Here is a 23,008-nt window from a genome sequence, read left to right as displayed (position 1 = left end):
ATTTGAACTCATGACCTTCCAAAGAGCAGTCAGTGCTCTTCCCCGCTGAGCCATCTCACCAGCCCCCACAAGTTCACATTTTCCATCCCTGCCCCTCTCTAGGCGAGGTCCTCTGAGCCCGCCTGCCAGAAGGACCACCAGGGAAAGCTGAGGCGGTGATGTTTACACAGGCAGGAGGTACTGAGTGGCAAGCAGGAGTGCCACTCGGCACCACAGGCACGAAGACAGGGCACAGACACAGGTAAATAAATAGCTTGTTTATTAGTAATATGTTACATTATTAAAGTGCATTGAGAAGAGATAAGGGACGGAAGCTGGGAGGCCCCCGGCCCCAGGCCCTGCCCCAGACACAGCTGGAGAAGGGTCAGCTCTCTGCTGAAATCTATGGACTGGGGGCTGGGAGGCCCACTTGGGAAGCTCGGCCTGGGCCATCTCCACGGGAATTTTCACAGTTTAGCCTAAGTTAGGACATGTCCTGAGCTGAAGGTGGGAGGTTAGGAGCATGGAAGCACAGCCCCTGGGGAAGGGGGCTGAGGGGAAGGGAGCAGACTCCCCCTGCCCCCCAACCCACAATGCCAAGGGCAGAGTCCTAGAACCTCCCCCTGTGGACCCGGCTCCTCCTTCAAAATGACCACGGCAAATCTACCTAGGGCTCAGTTTTCTTCTTCGCTCTCCCCTGTCTCCCTCACCCACCCCTCCCATAACCACCCCCCACACTGGAGGCTCATGCCCTCAGACCGGGCTCCCAGGGCAGAGCCAGCTCATGCCACTCTCTTCAAACCCATGCCTGTCCCTGGACTCTGATCCTATCCCAGGGAGCCCCAGCCTGGGATCAGCCCCCACCCCCCTTCCCAGACCCTCCCTCTACCCCCCACCCCACCCCCCCAGCATGTAGTTTTGGTATTTTCATACAGATGCAGTCAGAAGTAGCTATACATGAAATAAGCCTAACATAAAAATAGAGCTTTTCCCGCCCTTCCGTCCGGAAAGCAAACATCCTTCAATAAACATGCAAGGCGCTGTCCGGTGGGACCCAGGCTGTGAGGGAGGTACAGAGGAGCAGCCCGGGTCTGCAGGGACACTGGCCACCCAGCAGTGGAGCAGAGAAGGAAGCAGTTGGGTACAGAGAGTCCCAAAGGACTCAGCCCCAAAGTCCAGAGATGGGGGTCCCAGCTCTCCTTCCCAATGCCCACTGCCAGGCCGATGGGTTCTCAGGTGCATCACTGCATGAAGTCAAGTGTGAGGAGATTTCGAAAAATATTCTCGAGAAGATAAAGTCTTGAGTTGCTGATGGCCCAGCTTCACAGTCGGTGCCTTCATTTTACAGTCCCTCACTGTCCCTACCCCACCTGGGCCCCAGCAGCCGCCTGCGGCTGGACATCTCCAGGCCCTTTGTCCCCCACTGGATTATTCAGTACCCCTGGAAGAATCAGTGGTCAGGGAGCTCCCGGGCCGGCCGGCTGAATATGACATTTTCTAGTACTCCTGGGCTACAGAAGCCTGGGGGTACACCCAACTCCTAGAAGCCCTAGTGAACCAGCAGACCAAGTATGAGCGTGGGCAGGACCCCCAGCCAGAAGGAGGCAGCCAGGGCCCGGGCACGGCCCATTAGCTGTTCGGCCAGTGCTCTGTCCTCCGGCAGAAGCTCCCAGTGTTGAGCCTCACGGAGGTAGGAGCCCTCTTGGGCCTCACAGCGGTAATGGCCATACTGACGGGCTGTGAGGTTCTCTATGAACAGGATGCAGCTAGGGGTTTGGTGGCCTGGCTCACAGCTCTGTTCCACATTCTCCTCGTGGCGCCATAAGTAGGTGGCATGGCGGGACTCCATGGGGCAGGTCAGGTAGTAGCGAGAGTTCCGAGCCAGGGAAACCTTCTGCAGTGGAGCCTCATCTGAGAGAGAAGGAGGGAACAGGCATGAGGAGGGTCAAGGACACTTCGGGAGCCTCTGAGTTCTAAGACGTGGCTTCTAGAGCAAGGCTAATGGAACATGATGGACACAGGGTGGGGATCCTGACTTTTGGGGTTTTTTTTCTCACATTCTCCCACATCCCCAGCCCTCTCATAAGCACCCAACATCATGGGAGTTCCCTCAGCAGGATAAGGTCCCCAGCCTCTGGTCAAGGTCATGCCTTCTGCAGATCAAGGTGACTGAGGCATAGCTGTGCCTCCTTCATGATGAGATACCTGGTTTAGGGTTGGGACACTCTCTATGTGGCTCAGCTGGATTGATGGACTGCAGCACTGACCTAGAATTAGGGAGAAGCAAACATCAGCAGCCAGGAGGCTGCAGCCAAGCACCCCACCTCTCCTCACATGACCCCAGAAGGATCCTCCTGTAGCCCATCAATGCATCCCGTTCTGTGGTCTGTCTTCCCTTAGGGCAAAGGGAGTTATCCAATGTACCGTTGGGAGCTGTAGATAGACACGCAGCGGTCCTGGTCCCAGCCACAGTAGGGGTCTCGGGACATGAGGCAGCCATGGCAGCCCCCGCTGTAAACCTCACACATGTCCAGGGGTACCTGGCTCACTTCCCACTGGGAGGTCACATAGAGCTTCCGCTGAAAAGAGAGCAAGACTGGGTCAGGCCAGAGCCCTCCACTGAGTTCTCAAGCTTTGAAGAAGGGACTCTGCTACCCTGGAGGTCCTTGAAAGGGCATGCAAACTGCAAACAGAGTAGCCCCCCCCCTCCTCTGCCAAAGGTGCATAGTAGGGTGGGATGGCTCACCCGGTCAGCATCCAAGGATATAGCCTGGATGGCAGCTGCACGGTGAAAGGGCTGGATCTCCATGATGTTGAAGACAAAGCTGTGTTCTTGGTCCCCTGATTCCACCACCTTGTGAATGGTGCCCCTGTCTGTGGGTAGCGAGCAGAGGAGAGGGTCAATAGACAGAAGCCCACCTCAGTCAACAGCCTTCTTCAAGGCTAGGCTGCCAGGAAAAGACACTGGGAAGGGAGGGTTAGGGAGTCATGGCTCAGGCGAGTGTCACAGGACTGGAGTAGGGTGGGGTGAGGACAGCTGACCAAGAAGGAACAGAGAGCCCAAGGGCAGCCTGCAAGTTTCCAAGGCTGATCCCCGAAAGCCACCCCCTCCGTGAGTGCCCCCAATATGCCAAAGGCTTACTGGAGACTGCAAAATTAAAAAGCAAGCCAGGATCATCGCCTCGCATGACCTTGGTTACCCCTTCCCTCCTCTGCCCCTTTGAGGTAGGCGTTATCTCCTTTACTGTGCAGATAAGGGAGGTGTAGAGAAAGAAAGCTATGCAATTTGCTCAAGGTCACACAGTGAGCAGGAGGGAACAAGTGGGTGTCCAGATGGGTCAGAACCCCACCTCTGGCCTTTCCTTACAAGTTGCCTGCATCCAAGCTGCCTAGGGGATAGATTGTCTTTAATTGTCTATTTTAGGTTTTCAGAAAAGTTGTGATAGTTATGCAGAGTCCTGGTCTAGCCTTCTCCCAGTTTCCCCAGCTGGAAATCTTACATAACCAGAGTAAATCGTCACAACTAAGCAGTTGACACCAGAGTGCTCCTATTCACTCAGTTACTTCATTTGGGTTTCTTGGGTTTTTCCACTGAGTCCTGCTTTTGTTCCCGGAGTCAATCCAGGATTCCACGTTGCACTCGGTCTTAAGGGATATTTTAATTTCTATAAAATCTTAGATCTGAAAAGAGCCTTAGATTCCATATGAGGACTCCCAAGGTCACAAAACCAGACTGTCTGCTAGAGCAGTTTTCTCTCCATTGTCACCTGTTGGGGACTAATGGGTATCCTGACCCTGGTCCTCCTAATCCCACCTCAACTGCTGTCCCAGTTTCTAGAATAGCCTTTTCCTTCTCTCCTTCCCCCCCACCCCCATTTCCCAGGGCATCATCTGCCCCAAAAAAGCAGTCAGATGATGCCTACCTGAGATGGTTCCTCCAGGCTCAATATTTCAACCTGCGGGCTTTGAGATGTGGCCAAAGACTACCTAAACCTGACAGACCCCCAACACAGCCCCTGGCCTCATCCAAGTCAGACACAGACATAGATACAAACAGGCAAACAGACCCCAGTTCCCACTGTAAGAGCTTCCATTCTCTGTTGAGAACCTAGAGGATTCTTTATTTTTATCTGGCCCCATTATTTCTAAATGCTGCAGGCTCTAAACTGGTGTCTCTCCCATGGGCCACGGGGAAGATAAGAGACTCCCTCCATAATTCCCGACTGTGTATGTAGCTCAGACATGTAGGAAGGGAGTAGCAGGGCTCTTGGCCAGCCTTCCCTGTCCTGTACTGTGTGACCTTCTCTCGTCCCCAATGTCCTGTGGGAAAATCCTCTCTTTGAGATTTCCAGGATCCAAACAATGATCCCAGGTCTCTAGCTTCAAACCAGGCCAACATGGCCAAGGAAGCCCCAAAGTGGAGCAGCAACAGGAAGCTACTAGAGGGAGTTTGAACAATGGAGGGATGGAGCCTGGGCCCTGATGAATGGTCCCAGTGGTATAAGGTCCTTTCTAGTTTCCAGGAAGGCCTCTGGCCAGGCCCACAATGGCCTCCCAAGCAATTTGCAGGATACCACCCCACTGTGAACTGGAGATGAGGAGGTAGACACAAACTAAGCTCAGGGTCTACCAAGGCTTTCTAGAGCATCTCTGGGGCATTCACTCAGCCTCCTCCAGGGAAGTGCCACCCCTTCTGTCCCCCACCCCCAGAAAGAGAGGGGAGAGGGCATCTCAGGAGGCCTCTGTGAGGCTTTGCCACCTGAAACTCCATTACATGGCATCAAATTCTTTGTGTCCTCCAACTTTTCAAATTCTTCTTCTCACCTGCATAACCCCAAAGACTAATGGAAGGCCCATGGTTCTTATTCCGAATGGCAGAGGCTCCCAGGAGGCCCAACACCACCACCACCCCCCGCATTCCTCCCCCCAGGCTTTCCATGTCTTTTCCTGTGCCTTCTCCACAGGATGAGACAACTGGACCAAAGTGGCACCTGGCTTGGCTTATCCACTGCATTCCCGCCTCAAGTTCTTGCGCACGATCTTCTGTTCACTCAGGATGCTTTCTCCTTTCTCTCCTCTGCCTCATGTCTTCTAGGAGGCCCTCCCTCTCTGACTGAGCTTCCTCACCTCCGCACACTAACCCCTGACAGCTCTGAACGCTCAATTCTCCATCTACACCTAAAGGCCCAAGCAAATGTGACCTACATGGTTCTTTGTACCTTCCATGTCTTTTGTCTTGCTTTGTCTCACCATGTAGCCTTGGTTGGTCTAGAACTCTCACTCTGTAGTACTGAGATGAAAGGCACGTGCCACCATGCCCGGTTCAAATCTGTTTTTACAAAGTAAAATAAAGGGGGTGGGGAGTTCTGAGATAGCCCATCACCTGTGGTTAGGTAAAGCACGTGGAAGGTCTCTCCGTTGCTGGCTTGCATGCGATGGACGACCACTTTCTGGTAATGGTACTTAGAGTGGAACAATGGTGTCTTCAGTGGCCCCATGGGTTCCACCCTCTGGGCCACCTCTGGGTGACTATCAGCTACCTGGAAGGTTTCCGTGGGTATGGGCTGCTTTTTTGGGAGGCACTGGAGGAGAGAATAGAAGTAGGTCAGTGGTGACTGGGTTGTGAGACCAGGAAGGGCTGGGGTCTGGGCTGTGCTTGGTCAATGGCTCACCATGCCAGGTCGAGGGTTGGGAAGGCCCATGTGGTAGCCTTTGAGTGAGGAGGTACGGAAGACTCTATCAATGTCACCAAGCGAATATACACAGACAGCTGAGTAGTTCCTGCAGGGATATACAAACCACCTCAGTAGGGTGCCCAGGATGCACCCACCTCCACTTACCCTGGCCAGCCCTATGCCAGCCAGGGCACAACCACAGCCCTCTGCCTGCAAGCTCTGCTATCCAGGACTATTACTGGAGCAGAGGCCAGTGCCTAGCATAACAAACAAGGTTTTAACAGGGGAGGGACAGAAAAAGGGGGGGGGAGGGAAGAGGGAAGCTCAACTACAAAGTTGTCCCCCACTGCAATCTAAAACCACAACCTTGGGTTCTGTTATAGCATCACTGAGTTCACAGGCCACCTGTTCTGCCCTACTGAAAGAAAAAGGAACCTCATCACAGCCTGTCATTCTCTGGCCCCCACCGCTCCCCACCCCCACCCCAGTCATAGGCTGTAGGATGCTGAAGCCTCAGGAGCTCAGACCTTCGGGTCCTGCCCAATCTATGGCTCCGTGCACGTAAGAGCCCGAGCAGGGTCTTTCTCCATCCCCAACACTTGCCTGCTTTATTTTCAATCAATGAACATGATTAAAAAGTGTGAATTATCAGGCAGCGTTTGAGCAGCTGTGATCACACCCAGCACCCCAGCCTTTCCCAGGCCTAGTATCAGCTTTGGGCAACACATATGGCAGAACACATAGGCAGGAATGTGCACGTGACCCATGGCCACACACCCACGTGTACAGAGGCAAAAATACAACAGTACACACATCACACTGCCAGCCACCACTACCGCACACACCTAGTAAGAACTCAAGCCTAGCACATGGCTGCTAATGCCAGGAACTACTCCTCACCAGGGGTTGGAGAAAACACCATAGACCCTGGTCTCTCTCCACTGGTGACTGGGGTCAGGGAGCAGGAAGACATCTTGCAGCCGATTGAAGTTCCTGTTGGTGGCTGCGTCGCTGCAAACCAGCATGGCTTTCAGGAAGGTGTTCCACTTGGAGACAGACAATGAACTCTCCCCACCTTGGTCCCCCTGGAAGGGCAAGAAGGCAGAAGAATCCCCTCAGCACCTGCTTGACACACCAGAGGCACCCAGAGTACCCAGAGTGGCGCAGGTTTCGAGGGGCTGAAATCTTTGGAGACCTAGGCAAGTTTTCAGCTGGGCTCCAGCTTGGTATGCCCAGGACCCACACTGGGGCCCTGCAGATGAACATTCTGGGTCCTGCATAGCAAACAGGATCAGGCACACATCTGCTACTTTCACCTATGCACACTGGTACACAAACACTCATTATAGCAAATTCTCACAAACACAACCCAGGTAAACACACGTATACTTACACACTCACGTTTGTTCATCCAATATGCATACAAAGCTAAACCAGATTTCCTCACAGGCATGTGATAGCCTGTGCACACATTCCCAGTTTCATGCATACACACACACACACACACACACGCTCCTATTGTATATATACACACACACATTATCATTCACCCAGCCACCCCTCACAGAGCTGGCTTACCCTGCACAACTGGGCCACTCGGGACACATTGAGAGGAGCCTCGGGATTCTTGTCAGGGTTGTCCTCTCGGAAGAAGTAGTAGATCTTATCATCATAGGCTTGGTCTTGGTGCACAATGGTGGCCTTGATGAACTGTGGGTCTGCCAGGGACACGGGTAACAAGGTATGAGGCTAGAAACCTGTGTGGTGGCCACTCAACCTTGCATCCCTCTCCTAAATGTCTATGAACATGGACTCAGAGCAGCACTTAGACCCCATGGGCCTTCCACTTTAAAGCAATACCCCACACCTGTTATGTCCTCCTCCACAAAGATGTCATGGGCCCAGGAGCAATGACTTCATGCCTGGGGACTGTAGGAAAGTCCCTAGGGTGCCTGTGTCACTTCTGCCTAATCAACAGAGCCTTAATGAGGAAGATGGGGCCATTGCACCACATGGGTTCATGAGAAAGATGAACTTTTGGCTCTCTGGGCCTCATGCTAGGTCTCAGCTTCTTCTGTGTTTGCTCCCAGGGTTATCCAAACCCATCTGGCCTCCACGCCTTTTTCTCTGCAGTTCCTCCTCTAAGGACTGTTCGGATTTTTGCCTCTTTGGAAATCCTCCTGAGACACCTCAGGAGACTATCTGCCACCCTGGGAATTCACACCCCTTGGTCCACCCTCAACCCAATCAGGATCCTACTTACTCTGCATGACAGTATCACTTGTGTACAGTTCACTCTCGCCCCGAATGCGGCGGAACCGAGGGATCTTCCCATTATATTCCTGCTTCCGGATTGTAGAGTACACTTCATCCTCTGGGATGGAAGGAGGACATGTGGGTAAGAGCAACATCTTCTATAAGTCCTTCCTCCAGGCTCGGGCCCCTGAACAAGGGGCTGACCCTCCTACCCCGAGCCTGGTGCAGTAGCACCCTCCCAGGGCCCCTGCCCAATGCTGTTCTACCTTCAAACAGAACCAGGGAGTTCTCATCCGGACTGAAGGGGGCATAGCCTTTCATCTCACCAAGTGGCATCACCACACTGTCATTCACCTGGAGGAGATCAGAGGTGCAGATGGCCACATGACCATTGGCCACTGCACCCTGTGAGGGTCAGTTTCCCAGCCAGGAGCCTATTCTAATTCCCAGAGATTCTGCTTAGGGTAATGCCAGATTCAGAATCTCTCACCTCTGTCTGGCTATGAGGGGCTGATGCCCACCTAGGAAATGGGGACTGCTCAGGCACATGGGAAGGGTTCTCACCAAGTTCCAGCAGCTGGGCTTCCGGGCATTGGTGCCACAGACCAGCAGCCTATTACCCCTCCTTTCTAGAAGAGTGATGTAATTCTCGCAGTCCTGTGTGGGGAAGGAGAGAATTAGGTGGGTGGGAGTCCCCTGGCAGGCCCAGAAGACACTAAGATCCGAGGTCTTAGGAAAGAAGTCATCCAAAAGGGCTGAGCATAGATAGCAGCCACCCAGAGCAGCTGACTCTATCACCCTGTGAACAAGGCCTACGTCAGGAGCCTATCTCAACCCCTCTGTCTAGAGGCCCAAAGACTGGCCGTAAGTCTAGAGACCACAGGGCAAACCTATGTTCCCTCCTAGACTCTCAGGTTCTTCTCCCTCTTCCCCAAGGGGCAACACTCTTCTCCATGGTCCCTTCCCCAACTCACCTGTTTATCCTGACAGGAGCCCTTTGTGGTCCCAATGTTCACCTGGAGGAGGGAAAGAAGCATTAATCCCCCCTTCCTGGGGTGAGATGTCCCTGAAATGCTGCCCACACGGCCTCAGGGCGAGCTCTGGATGAGACTATTATCTTTTCCATCTTCCACAGATGTAATTGAGACTTGGAGAGCGTAAGCACATTTCCCAAGGTCACATAAGCCCTTTGTCTGATACCAGGAGCAGAGCCTAGCAACCGCAAAAGGCAGGTTATGGGTTCTGGAATCCAGCTTCCTAACCTGGCATCCCCCATCAACCCTGCCTGGCCATGTGTGTTAGCTCCCAGTCTCTCTCCTCATAGCCTGGCTCCCTACTCCAATGAGGACTACCTGTAGAAGCCTCCCCAGGACCCGGGTGTGAGGTTATGGAGGTAGAAGGCCATGTGCAGGAAGATATGCCAGCTCCTTCCTTCCTTCCTTCTCCGTAAGGGCCATCATTAGGACCAGAGGACAAGGAAGTGGAAGGAAGAGGGGAGAGTGGGGGGGCCCAAGCTCACCGTGCGCACGGAGGCATTCTTGCCCTCGGGGAAGTTGAAGCGGTAGACCTTGCCACGTCCACCCACCCAGACAGAGAAGCTGCCCGGCTCATGGAAAAGCACCGTGTGTGGCTCAGGCTGGCCAAAGTCCACATGGTCCTGCCCTGTACAGCATGGAGGAGAAAAAAATGCCCTGAGCAAAAGGACCCCGGAATTCCCACAGGCATGCTAGACCCCGCTGGCTAATTAATGCTCCAAGCTCAGGGCACTGGAGGTTCAGAGACAAGGTGGACCTGAGAAATAAGGAATGCCTTGGTTGACTCCAGGATCATCACCCAAAGCCACAGTCCCTTCCCCCACACTGTGTGTTATCTCCGAGCGAGGAGCACTTTAGGGATCTTAGGGAAACCAGTCCCCGTTCCCAAATATACCCACACTCCTGAGGGGATGTGCAGTTATAGAAAGGCCATCAGGTCTGTACTGGGAGGGAATCTCCATTTCCCTCCATTTCAGTCTCTCCAGAAGTGAACAGCAAAGCTTCGAAGCTCCTTTTCAGATCAGGTTCGGATCTCCGGGCTGCCATTTTATTCGCAGCTGAGAAGTTGTCTCCAACCCTTCCTGGCTCATCCCAGGGCCTTAATGGGCACCATTTCAGAATGGAAACAAATCTCAACATATACTCCTTCCCACTATACTGTTAGGAAGACAGGTCAAGGGAGAGATAACCCCAAAAATGCAGGAAAGCAGGTGGGGAGCCCTAAATCAGTCCCCACCACCACTCCCCCTGCTCTGACTTCAAAGCTAATCTCTAGCCTGATTTCGCCTGCCCTGATGCCAACTCTTTCTGGGACTCAGCTCTCTGTCCCAGCAGCTCTGGGACAGGGGACCTTCAAAAAGTACAGCCGATGCCTTTCAGCAGAAGGGCTGACCAGGGCAGTTCTGCCCAAAAAAGAAACTGTCTGTAGCCATCGCCTCCAGGGAGAAGCTGTCTCATCTCTAGTGACATTGTTGAGGTTGTCCTGGTTGCAGGACTAAATTACAGGGATGGGATGGCTTATGGCCATGCCCTCAGCAATCAACCATAGCCACTGTCCCCTCACCTCTGATTAGCCTGGGCCTCACCCCGGAACCTGGTCTGACCACTGTTTTTTGTTGTTGTTGGTGGTGGTGGTGGTTTTTTTTTGTTTTTTTGTTTTTTTGGTTTTTTTTAGCTGCAGCAAACTTTGGGACAGCCAGTTTAGCAGTGACACGCAAACAGGACATGACCCAGTCCAGGCAAAAACAAACCTGCCAGTTCCTCAAGGGCTGCCCTAAATCCTTCTTGCTGCTACTTAAGCCATTCCTAATGATCTTGCATCCATCAGAGGCAAGGAATGGCAGGAACACACACTTCTCCACAGCCAAGTGGCCCCAGACAGACAGTGGGAATACTCCAGACTCTGCATCTCTGCTGTGGCCTGGCTCACTGTGTAGAGGAGGAAACCAAGGCCCTCTGGGGGACAAGCCTGGCCCAAGGTCACATCGGCAAGCAGGGCAGAACGTTTCATCCGGACAGTATCAGTTCTCAAGAACATCCCTGGAGATGTGAGCCTAGCTGGGTACAGACTGAAGTGCTGAGTCCGCTGCCTTCTGACTGACCTGGCTCTCCTGGGGCACACCACAAACAGCCTGATCCAGAAATGAGGGTGGGAACGGAGGGCCAGGAACCCTACCTCTCACACCCTAGACCCCCAAAGCTGCCTCTCGTTAGATTAGCCCCAGATGTTCAGGGTAGGGGCTCAGAGCCCAACTCTGCCACTTTCTGGATAGAGGTGCTCAGTGGTGGCAGGGCATGGGCACTGTCCCCCAGGCTGGGCTCAGCGGGCAGCAGACGCTTGGTCTGCCTGACTCACAGCTTTCCTTTCACCCATAGCCTAAGCGGCAACATGAGCACCCAATAGCCCAGGCCCGAAGCAGCACAACTTCCCTCACACTTCCGTAACATCCAGACTGAGAGACAGGAGGAAAGGCGCATCTGTGCCTGGGGATGCTGGGCTGCTGAGACCTACAGCCACAAAGCCAAGAAAAACAAGCACGCGCAGGCTGTGCTAGCCACTTCCTCCAGTTTCCTTAGCTCCTAAGCACCCGCATCAAGTTCAACACTCTGGATCCCAAGGCAGTCTTGCCCACCCCTTCCCCATTCCTGTCCCCCATTCCCACTGCTTTTTGAAGGACACATCCAAGGCTCTGCCCATACAGAGACTGGGCAAACTGGATTTTTACCTTTAAAAAGGTCTAGCTTAAGTGTTTACTTCCCAAAACACTTTTCTCTTTGTTGTCTTGTGGATTCGGAGATGGGGAGGCAGATAAAAACTAGATCAGCCAGGAATGGGGAAGAGATGTGCAAGAAGGGACAGAAAGAGACAGGCAAGGCTAATGTGCAAGTTAATTCAAGGGGAAAATGGCACCAGAGGGGACCATGGAGGGAGCCTTTGTCTGGAGGTAGCAGGACTGTCAAAGAGCAGTCCTGAAAGTGAAGCCCGAGTGTGGAGGAAACAAGGGCTAAGCCTGAGGAAGATACTTGGCTCTCCTCAGAAGTGTAGCTAAGAGGCACCCACACCAAAGGAAGGACATTCACTAAGCTCATAGTCCTAGGAGGGAGCCAGGGCTGCTCCCAGAAGACCCTTGGAAGCTTTGACGGGCAGGGGAGTGTGTCGGCAGCTGAGTAAGGGCTGTAGACACAGCCAGGGCAGCACTCGGTTGATCTGCAAGCCTGTTCCCCTCAAGCCTAGGCAAGGTCAGAGTGAGGGAAGGAAGGCATAGACTGCAGCCCCCATTTTGCAGAACAAACAGAAGCTTAGGACCAACCCTCCTATGACCCTCAGGTTTCTGCCCCTCCCAGATCTGGGCCTGGTGATGTGTTAGGAACTAGGGGGAGGAAGGAGACGGCACCAGCTCAACCCCAGGACAAGACCTTGGCCCATTCTCCACCCCGGCCCCAGCCCAGGCTCCCGGCACTGCCCGAGGCCCTCAAAGAGCCTGATTGTGCCCAGGAAGTGTCAGAGCAGCAGCTCCATGAATACATGAAAGAAAGCTTTGTTCAGGTCAGCAGGAGGGGGGGCGCTGGGGGCACTGGGGGCTCGGGGCAGGAGGGCTGCCTGGAAGTGAAGGCAGCAAGCCCATTTGGCCAGAATCACCTCAGAGAAAGTTAGGCCAGAGGAAGGGAAGGATTCAAGGCCCAGCCTAAACAGGGGGCTGAGCAAACTGGAGTCTACCTCTAAAAGGTCTAGCCTAAGTGTTTACTCCCCTAAACACTTTCTTTTTGCTGTCTTGTGAATCCAAAGAGATGAGAAGGCAGATAAAGACTAGACTGGCCAGAAACAGGGAAGGGATGTGCAAGCAGAGGAAACAGCATGAACATAGCTGAGTGTATGGTAGTAGAGGACTTCGACCTGACAGAATTAGTGAAAGAAGAATCCAGAAGGTTAGACCTTAGTGGTAGGGCAAGGAAGGCACAGATAGCCCAAGGACATATTGACTATCAGTCTCTCCTACTGCCTGCTACCAAAGAGCAGGGCCAGGAGTGGGAATGTCTCCCATCCTCTGGCAGTCCCTCACCTCCCGGCTCCCCCTGCTTCCTTTCCATCCTGTATGTCTAAAAGGAGCACCGTCTGGCACGGTGTCTCCCCCCCCCCCCCACTCCCCGGCCTGACGCATTAGTGGCTGACTAAGTGGTAGCTAAAAGCTCCCAGAATAACCAGGGGTTCAGGCAGGAGAGGGGGCTAGGGGCACACAGAGAGGACATAGCCTCAAGGCAGGCTAGGCACAAGAATGGCCACCCCCACCCATGTGATTCAGAGCCAATCACAGCTCTCCTGAGCAGAGTCCCCAGGCGGTCCCATAGCTAGCTGGTTCATGGTCCCTGAGCCCCCACCTCCTCACAGTATAGGGTTCACAAGGGCTAGACCCAGTTCTAGTCAGATGCAAGTGTTAGGAAGACTACAGGAAGTGGCCCCATGCAGACATGGCACTCCGGACAGCGTGTCCATAAGGCCTTGACTCTACTGCAAAAGGAAAAAAAAGCAGGCTTGATGGGAGCCACGTCCCAACAGTCAGATGACTATAGGAAGTAGGGACATTTTCTTTGGGTTTTCTCAAAGAAGGCCTGTCTAATGAAGGATCTGTCCTCCTCTCGTTCACTCTGGATGCTGTGCCATCTGCTCCCGTCATTCCCCAAAGTGTAGATGCTTGTGAAAGAGGAGGGCAGGCTGGGAAGGGTAGAGTGAGGGTTACTGCCTACAAAGGAACAACAAGGACTGGTCCTTGACCCACTGAACTCATCGGCTTTGAATGCTAACCTCCAAAAGCCCTCGGAAAGTGGGCAGAGAATGGCAAGAATGTGGGCATCCCAGGAAGAAATGCCTGAGTTAAGTCACCAAGGAGCAAGAGCCTGGCCAACCACAGACTGGGGACCCAGCCATATCTGGCAGGGATGTCCTCCCACACTTGTGCCCCACATTGCATTTACAGGCCCACTCACACCCTCACCCTCAGAGAAAAGAATGAAAAGCCGCGTGGCACTCAGGAGCTAAGCTGCAGTCGCTCCACCCTTTGGAACCTCACATAATACACATCAAGGCAAGTATCCAGACAGCCACCAAGCCATCAAGAGGGCCATCAAGGCTGTGGCACTGTTCCAAAGGCAGACACACACCCAAGGGAGGCTCACAGACTTGGGAAACCATCTTGCCACTGCATCTCTCTAAAGCCACCCTTACTCAGGACTTCTGTGGGAGACCGTTGTGAGAAAGCTACTTAAACTACCATTTCTCCACATTACCCTCTCCTTAACCCTCCGACCTTATCCACCAGGCACAGAGTCACCAACTTGATAAAGGAAGGGAATCGCCCATCCACCTGAAGGCAAGATAGGGCCTTCGGTAACCCAAAGGCATGACTACTGGAAGGCATGGTGGTGGGGAGAGCCCCTCCCAGTGGCAGCAGACATGCAGGGACAGATGTTTCCTTGGCTCTGCCTCTGACATAGCCGTTTCCAGATGGCACTGACCTGGTGTTATGAGCAGATTACAGCGACTGTCAGGGCACCGGTGAACCTGTGCAGGGCTGGGTTCCGACAGCTGCCAGGCAAGTGCCACACTAGCATGCACCGGTGGCAAGGCCCTAATGTGGTGGTGTCCCTCGTGGTGTAATGAGACATCTACCCTCATTATCAGCAAGCCTACACAGCCAAGGTCAGCCATGGTGGGAGGAGAAAGGTATCTCAGGTGTTGGTGCCCTGGCTCCAAGAAACCACCCACTCTCTTCGGCATCCAGGCATCTGGTTGTTGTTTGTGAGCTGGGGCAGGGCCTCCCTGAGTTCAGTTTCCCCTTCTGGGTGGCTGGTGGAGATGGGGGTTACTGGTTTGCTACGGCCTGGGTTTTATGACCCATCATGATTCCAGGAACGAACACAAAACAATGTTTAAGTTCATGGGTCGTTAAGGGAAAACATGAGTGTGCTTAGTTTTCTGAAAGCAGAGAGACTGTAAAAGCGACATCCTTGTCTGCCTCCCCTGGCCAGCCCAACAAATCCCCACCATCCTGCAAAGAAAGCAAGACAAACGTCTACATCCCCATTTTACAGAGAGGAAAACTAAGGCCCTTCCAAGCCGCCCAAGGGCTGGGACCACTTGCATATATCACCTTGACCAGAGGGTTTGGGCTGCTAGACAAAGAAGCTGGGACAAAGCTCTGATGAGAAGCACAGTTTGGGAGAGCTGAACTGAGCAGGATGCAAGGGCTCGGGTGGAGACGGAAGGTGGTCGCCGAGCCCAGTTGGAGTCGGGAGGAGGTGCTGAGCTCAGTCCCAGGAAAGGCAGGGAGGCCAGAGCCATGCCACCCCCTATCTAACCCTAGCTGTTCTTTGGTCAAGCAGGTTTCCAAACCCTTAAAGGTCATCTAATGGCTACTTCAAAGCAGTAATCGGGCAAAAAGTACAGAGTCTGCTCTTGGGCTCAGAGCCAGGGCAGGGTGGCAAGAAGGCAGAGGATGCCTACCTCAGCCCAGTAGGGAGGGAGACAGGTGGGCGACTAGGGTGAGACAGAAGGTTCCCAGCCTCAGCTTTGGCCTCAGCAGCAGGGGACTCAGTGTGAGGGCAGGCAGCCAGCATGGTGTTAAGGCAGGGTCTGGGGTACCAGAACTGCAGAACTGCATTCCATGAAAAACTAGAGATGCTGCAGGAGGGAGGAGAGGGGAAAGGGGAGGGGGGAAGGAAGAGGGGGAGGGGGAAGGGGGAGGAAAGTGGAAAGAGGGACGAAGATGGCAGTGGTAAAGCTAGCCATCAGCAGGATCTGCCAGGTGCTGTCCCGAGTGGTTTCTAGAGCTATTAACTCAGCAGATCACTAAGCTCATATGATATCTGGCCTCTTATTAGCTCTGCTTCACAGACAAGGTGTGTGAGGCACAGAGAATCTAAGCAACTTATCCAGAATCACACAGCTCAGTATTAAGCAGAGCCTGACACAGACTGACTAACTCTGGAACCTGAATGTATCTACTGTACTCCCGGGATGGACTCTCAGGGACTTCCAGGGCAACCCCTTCTTACAGCGCTGAGGAGACTGAAGCCGAGGGAGGCTAGAGTCCAGACAAAGGCTACTTGCCATCAAACATCTGACCTCCGCTTTCGACACCTTGACAAGTGCGTCTGAGTGAGCATGAGTGTGCCTACAGGTGGAGCAGGAATCTGGGGTGCAGTATGTCACCCTTACCCTAAAAGCTAGCCAGTATGACAACAGGGAAGATAAATCTGGGATCTCTGTCCTTACTAGGAAGCTGTTGGCCTGGGTATACACAGCAGCCCTTTTCTACTATACCACCCAGGCTCCCAGCCAGTCAGCATTCACCGTAGCATTCATCTCCACCCTGGTTCTAAGCTAAGGATCCCACCACAGCTCCCAGGCTGTCCATCCCAGCAGGGACCAGTCCCCAAAGCAGGGCAGTCAGGATTCTCCTGTCTCTGAGTATCCCCACTGTACCTAATTCCCATGTGCACACGTCCAGTGCTCACTGCCCCGTCCTTTCTCAGCAGCATGTGGATCTCACTTGTCCTTGAACACCTAGCCCAAGTCCCCTGGCTCCAGACTGCTCGAACCCTCACTACTCGCCCTGTACTCTCTGACTGTGTTCCGTCCGCTCTCTAACACGCTCTCTTCTCTCAGATCATACTGGGTCTGGTAGGAGTTCACCAGATATGTGAGGTGCTGTGAAGGAGGGCCCACCGTCCATTGCCAGAGCTGGGCAAGACAGGAAGGTCCAGCCATTAGGAGGGGGTAGCCTCTTACCATTACAGGGGAGCAGACATTTTAGAAAAGGCTCCTGAGCCAACTATGGGACACAGTCCTTATCGTGGTGACTTTACTTGTTATGCTGAGGCACAGCAGCGGCTATACCTTGTGTCCCCAACCCTTGCTCTTTTCTTCCCCTTCCCCTGACTGTACCACCCACACCAACCTTCTGTCATAGCCTTGGCTGTGCATTCCTGACTTCCCAGGGGACCCTTTTCCATCCCTAACAGCTCCCTTGGGGCAAGCACAGGGCTTCTCCGGCTTTCCTTCTCCCAGGAGCTGCATGAAGGTACAATCAGGGGTCAAGGGCTGGCTGCCCTCTACAATGAGGGTCCCCAGGATGCTGGCCCAAAGCCCAGAGTCTTGATTAGAAGCAGGGGTACATGAGGCCCCGAAGGATCAGCCTAATCCCCAGGCTGCTGCTGTGGTTAAATCCAGATTAGCCTGAGCTATGACACAGAGCAACTTGCCCTGAGACCCAAGTTCTGCTCAGCAAAGGCCAGACACGAGGTATACGGAGCGGGTCCAATCTGAGGGTCTTGGTGGATGTGGCTAGAAAGTCTCTGGGCTTAGCTAAACAGACCAAGGAGGTAATAGGCTTTAGAAGCCCTAGGCCCAGAAAATCATGACAGTGGACAGGACATTGGGAAGGGTCAGAAAGCTGGGCCACCTGTAAGCTCGGGGCAGAAAAACACATCCCCGACACTAGTTCTGCCACTTTGCTAATGACCTTGAGTCTGTTCTGCAGTCTCTGGGCCTTAGTTTTCTCATCTGGGGATAGTGTGGTTGGCCCAGCTTCTCTCTGACATTTCTTTTCTCACACCCTGAGCTCTGTGCTCAGGCTGGGTAAACTGAGGTCATCGAGATGGTTCCTTGATGGAACTGAGAAAGAATCAACAGGCAGGAGGAAGGGATTGAGGAGGAGGGTAGGTAGGTAGGGTGCAGGGAGGATGCCCTGGGGAGCAGTGGGTGCTGGAAAGGATGGGGAGAAGGGCCAGAGGGTAACCATCATGCTCTGAGAAAGCAGTGCTCTGCGTGGCTATGTGATCTGGGTAGAAAACAAAGTAGAGTGCCCCAGAGGAATGGACGGGTATTGAGGAGGTCAGAGTACAATCCAGATATGGGACAGCATGACCAGGACGAAGGCCTGAAGGATGGAAAGGCTTGGAGAACCTTCTCCTGTAGTAGGGTAGCAACTTGGGACCTGGGCTGGCTAAGTTAGAAGCCTCTGGACTTTATGGATCCAGGACCATTGTCTTTCATGCTCTCCTTTTTCTCTGGTCTGCCTGGCTCACTGACAGCCAGATGCTCATACATCTGGCAGCTTGTCCTTCTTGCACAGCCAGGGCAGATCAAGAGCCTGTCTCTCCTATCCCTGAAGAGAAGCAAGGTTTCTACGGTGGCCAAAAAAAGGAACCTAAGAAGCGCAAGCCTTTTGGTTCAGCGCTGCTAGTAAGAGTCAGGGAAGTGCGGTGAGTCTCTTAAGACACAGCCACCCTGAACTGGGGTCCAATGAGGGGTATAGAAGACAGTGGAGGCCAGGCAGTCAGCTGCGATTCTAGCAAGGAACTCTAGGGACATTGTTCTCATGGCTGCCCCCTGCAGGCTGAGCCTCACAGACCACCTGGCCTAATACTCCTCAAAGACAAGTGAATAGTTTACTTCTTCCAAGTGCAGAAAACATCATATTCTACCTAGAAAACTATCTATTCTCAAAAGGGACCAAGGTTCCTGGAAGGGGAAGTTGGTCAGATGAATCGGGCCAGCCCTGTCTGCACTACGGGTTTGGATACCAGGGGGTTTCTTCTGCCTTACGTGCAGAGAAAGGGCATGGGCAGGCCTCCTACAATTAGAATCCTTTCCTAGGCAGAAGCCAATGGGGAGGTCCTAGCGGCCCTGGACTCCACCACAACTTCCCTCAGGGACCAACGACAGCCTTGCCTACCACTGTGTTTCTCTAGAAGGCTGCCCATGCCCCGGCTCAGATATCATCTCCAGGAAACTTGCTGAAGTCAGGTACAGTGATGCACAGGCCTTTAGTCTCAGCACTAGGAAGGCAGAGACAGGTACATTTATGTGAGTTCAAGGCCACACTAGACTACATAGCAAGTTCCAGGTTGGGGCTACACAGTGGGGGGCAGAGGCAGGGGGGAGATACCTTGCTAGATCCCTGGCCAAAGCTGATTCAACCCTGTCAGACAGGTGCTTCCCTTGACTCTTCTTCACCCAGCCAATTCCCGCCTCTGTCATCTCAGCTTTGCTACCTCATCCACTGGCCAGGTGGACTTCCTCAGCCCCATGACTGCTCTCTGTTGCAAGTCCTATCAGTGTACGTACGGGTTTATCTGCCCAGGCTTCCTATCTACAAGGTCACTAACTCATTTAGTTTCTCTGCTGGGCCGTCGAGCTCAACCTAGAACCAAGCACAAAGCTGAGCCCAGAAAGCGCCTGTTAAATGTGTGTCCACTCTTGAGGTCATACGTCAACAGGCCATTCTCGCAACCGAACCTTGACTTTTAGCCTGTGATAGTAACGAGAATGAAATAAGACTCAAGGATTTCCCCTGACTGCCCTGGCTTCAGTTACTTAACACCAAGATCTAAACTGGCCACTGCAACCTCCGCCTTGCCCTCCTCATCCTGAGGAAAAGGGAATCTGAAGGAACTGTGTCCCCGCAGTGAAATCTGAACGGAGGAAACTGAGGCTCAGAAAAAGGCAAAGCCTCACCCAGAGTCACAGAGTAAACGAAGGCAGAACACTTAGGCCAGAACCAGGCTCCTGACTGGTTTCCCACCTATTCCTATCTGAGGGGCCAGAGTCAACTTGGCTCTGGGTCGACTCAGATCTGCAGCTCCATCCCAATACCTCCTCTCAGAACCTTCAATGTTCAGCACAGAGCCATCGGGGAGCTTGTCAGGGACCCTCTGGAGACAGCCACCAAGCATCTCTTGCAGCTTAGGAAACCCCCTTTCCTCTTGGGGATCGCCCCCCCCCACTCAGTTCCACAGGGGGTTCACCTTGAAGGTGATGAGTTCATCACCCAAGTCCCCCAAGGGGGCAGGGATTTCCACTGGAAATGCTGATGCTTTGAGAGTCCCAGCTGTGACCTCATCCCCTGGAGGAGGTGACAACAACCCCCCTACCCTGGGGAGTGGCACCTTAATGGCTACCCAGCAGCTCCTAAGTCAACAATAACATCCTGTTGTTTAATTGGGCCAGAGGGGGAAGAACCAGCTGGGCAGTGAGAGACTGGAGACTGGACTATTTGCCTTCTGTGGACAGGCTGGATCACTCTGACTTGGGGGTCAGGACCTCCACGGGCCTCTCCTTCTCCAGCTCTTCTCAGGGGAGCAGTACACAGCATAACAAGTATGCCAATGTCTTGCCACACTACGCCCTCACCTGCCATCCACTGTCTCCCGCCCTTGCTTGAAGGAAGATCAGAGTCACACGTTTACACTGTTGACTGACTCATGAGTTAGTGATGCCCGCTGGGGACTACCTCCAGAGTTCTTCCTGCTCTGGCAACCTCTGGGAGTCAAAGACGAGTACACAGCCCAGGATACCCAGCAGTCAGCGATGGAACACTGGATACCCTGGCTCGAGCTGTTCTGTAGCGGGCTTTCATCGCGTTGCAAACAACGGCAGTCTGAGACCCTCTCAGAGCTCCTCCTTTAATCTTTCCCTAAGGCTTGGAGTGAGGGTGGGAACCAAGCAAAGAAAATAAAGACATTTCTATACCTGTCCCAGCTCCTACCCTGTTGTGACTCAAAACTAAAATCTAAATCTATGTCTTGCAGAGAAATGTACGTGGGGTTACCACCATCCGTAGTCTAGTCAACCCCGAAGGTTGCTATGTCCCATCTACTGGTAGACAGGGCCCTAGGCTTACTGCAAGGCTTGGAAGGGTCCCTCCCCACCCCCCCGCTACCCTCCCCCATCTTACTCTGTGCCTGGGTTGGCCCTATCCAGACTCCCTACTATCCAACTGCCATGTGTTACCCCATAAGAGACAGGAGGCAGCTGTCAGCCGGGCACACCATCACCAGCTGGTGGCCCTGGGGGCTTGGGGCCAGGTGAATGGCAGGGCCTGTCTGGCCAGTGGGGCTCCTGGCACTTGTGAAGGAGACTGCAGACTGTCCTTGGACAAGATTGGTGAGTGTCTGGTGGATCCCAGCCAGAGGGGGTCAATAGTGCATTACCAGTGTGGTCACACAGTGAAGTGCAGGCAAGGGAAGCGGCGCGTAGAGATGGCCTGGGAGCTTGAAAAGTGGCTAAGAGGGCTGAAAGCAGCTGTAAAGAGTCTGAGGGTAAGGGAGGACCAAGTGCCAGGGATGGAGAGGCATGCATTAAGTGCTAACAAGTGGCTATGCATTAAGTATGTGGCGGGAGGTCAAGGAAGGATTTGGGGAGACAAGCACAATCAAATGAAAGGAGTTTGATACAGAGCAAGATTCCAGGACACTCAGACATAACCATTTGTCTCCTCTGACGTACTCATGCGTTGTGCTGTCCAAGACACAAGGGGATGGAGGAAGTTAAAATGCTGGCAGGGACAGAGGAAGAGAGGCCAAAGTGGTGCAACTGTGGAGGGTGCAGGTGTCCACCATGAATGGGAGGTCCAGAGTCCAGATAAGCTGCTCCTCTTCCACCAGGTACACCTCTGGCTGGATGGCAGAGTTGGAGACCAGAGTACCACGTTTATGGTTGGAGAATCATCTAAATCCTTCTCCTCTCCCTAAGCTTGGCCCAGGACAGATTCAGGGTCAGATCTGAGCCCCCTCCTGCACAGTGAGTGCCCACACTGTCCAGTGACCTTGGGCAAGTCACATTCTCTCAGCTGCTGCGGCAGTTGGGGCCACTCATTTTATGAGGGCTTCCCCCCCTCTGCTAAGAATACCTGCCCCAGATAAGGCTCAGACTTCCGCAATCCCTGCAAACTGCCAAGGCATCAAAGGGATAGTAGGGACAGACAGGACCAGTACCCCCAGCCCCCGGTGTGAGTCCCCCATCACCACTAGGGGAGGGGCTGCAGAGATGCCAAATTTGGGTACAGAGCTGAGTTTGCCTGGGGGCGGGGAGGCATTTGTGTGCAATGCAGGGAGGGGAGCTCAGTCCCTAGTGGCAGAAAGCCTCCAACCCCAACCTAGCCAGCTTTCTGTCCCACCGTCCGTGGTTCTAAACTGAGATGCCCGAAGGAAAGACTCCAGTCCCTCAGGTTCTCATATTCACTACAGTCCTAAGGCTGCACACTTCTCCCCAGATATGCCGCTTGGGGGTCCCAATGGCCTCGCCCCACCCAATGGGCACTGTCCCCCCTCCCCGTGCTAGTGCCGATTTCTGGTGACAACTGCCACGTGCAGGCAAGGGGGGAGCGGCTGGTCCTACCATTACGGAGACAGCGCCCAGGTGCTCGGAGCCCCTGCACCCTACCTTGTCCCGGATCGCCGCAGGGTGCCCACCCCTTTGCCTGGCCCGCGCTCCGGGCCGGGGCGGGGGCGGGGGCAGGCGGCGGGGTCTTTGTTCCCGCAGCCGGAGCGCAGCGGCGGCGGCAATGGGTCCGCGCCCCCTTCATCAACCGAGCCTGAGACCCGCGTGCCAGCAGAGCCTGGAGCTCGCTAGGAGGCGGTCGGGGTGAGGAAGCTGGCCAGGGGAAAGAAGGGTCCTGTATAGTAGACACCGTGACGGAGAGCCAAAGAGCCTCGATGAGACAGTGGCCCGCAGCCTCCCCCCGCGCTCGGGCGCTGCGGCTCGGGCTCAGAGCTGCCGCTGGACTTGGAGCGCCACTTAGCTGGGCCCGGGCCCCAGCCACTCGCTCGCACGCTGCAGCGCTCCAGCCCGCTCCGGCGTGACAGTACGCACACTCACATACACTCACCGGGACCCACACGCTTCCTTCGGGGCCAGCCTGAGACCCGCAGAGCTGCGCACACGCACTCTCTCCGGGTGCCGCACACTCTGCACCCGCCCCGCACGGCGTCCGATCCCGCGCCCCGCCGGCCGCGCGGCGCCGCCTACCTTTCCAGACGGCGGAGATGCGGGGTCCGCTCCTCGAGTGGCCTTGGGCGGAGGCGGCGGCCACCCAGAACACCAGCAGCAGCCGCAGCCGCAGCGGGAGCCCGAACCGAGCCGGCAGGCTGAGGACGCGGGCGCGCGGTGCGCTGGGGGCGGCACGTCCGGGAGGAGGAGGCGTCATCCCGCAGCCCCGGAGCGACAGCGGCAAGCAGCCGAGACTGAGCCAGCGCCCGGCCGCAGGCAGAACCTAGCGCCAGGAG

The 23,008-nt window shown here is 54.4% G+C and overlaps 1 protein-coding gene across 2 annotated transcripts; it reads right to left on the bottom strand.

Moving 5' to 3' along the window:
* Window positions 1-238: 238 nt before the first annotated feature.
* On the bottom strand, window positions 239-23,008 carry Sema7a (semaphorin 7A (John Milton Hagen blood group)). Of its 2 annotated transcripts, none has more exons than XM_031344440.1 (14): window positions 22,752-23,008; window positions 9,430-9,572; window positions 8,885-8,926; window positions 8,475-8,567; window positions 8,177-8,264; window positions 7,918-8,028; window positions 7,233-7,372; window positions 6,555-6,739; window positions 5,652-5,760; window positions 5,363-5,561; window positions 2,726-2,853; window positions 2,404-2,558; window positions 2,185-2,246; window positions 239-1,890 (listed from the first exon to the last, which is right to left on the bottom strand). In XM_031344440.1, the coding sequence occupies exons 1-14, from the start codon at window positions 22,927-22,929 to the stop codon at window positions 1,529-1,531; spliced, it is 1,995 nt and encodes a 664-aa protein (XP_031200300.1). In that variant the 5' UTR covers window positions 22,930-23,008; the 3' UTR covers window positions 239-1,528. The 2 variants fall into 2 exon arrangements, with proteins under 2 accessions (XP_031200300.1, XP_031200301.1); XM_031344441.1 differs by lacking the exon at window positions 22,752-23,008 and adding an exon at window positions 22,167-22,497.

The sequence above is a fragment of the Mastomys coucha genome, unplaced genomic scaffold (assembly GCF_008632895.1).
Source record: "Mastomys coucha isolate ucsf_1 unplaced genomic scaffold, UCSF_Mcou_1 pScaffold23, whole genome shotgun sequence".
In the NCBI taxonomy this organism is placed as follows: Eukaryota; Metazoa; Chordata; class Mammalia; order Rodentia; family Muridae; genus Mastomys; species Mastomys coucha.
The sequence above is the reverse complement of the archived record's forward strand: the minus strand, read 5'-3'. Positions and strand labels throughout refer to the sequence as shown.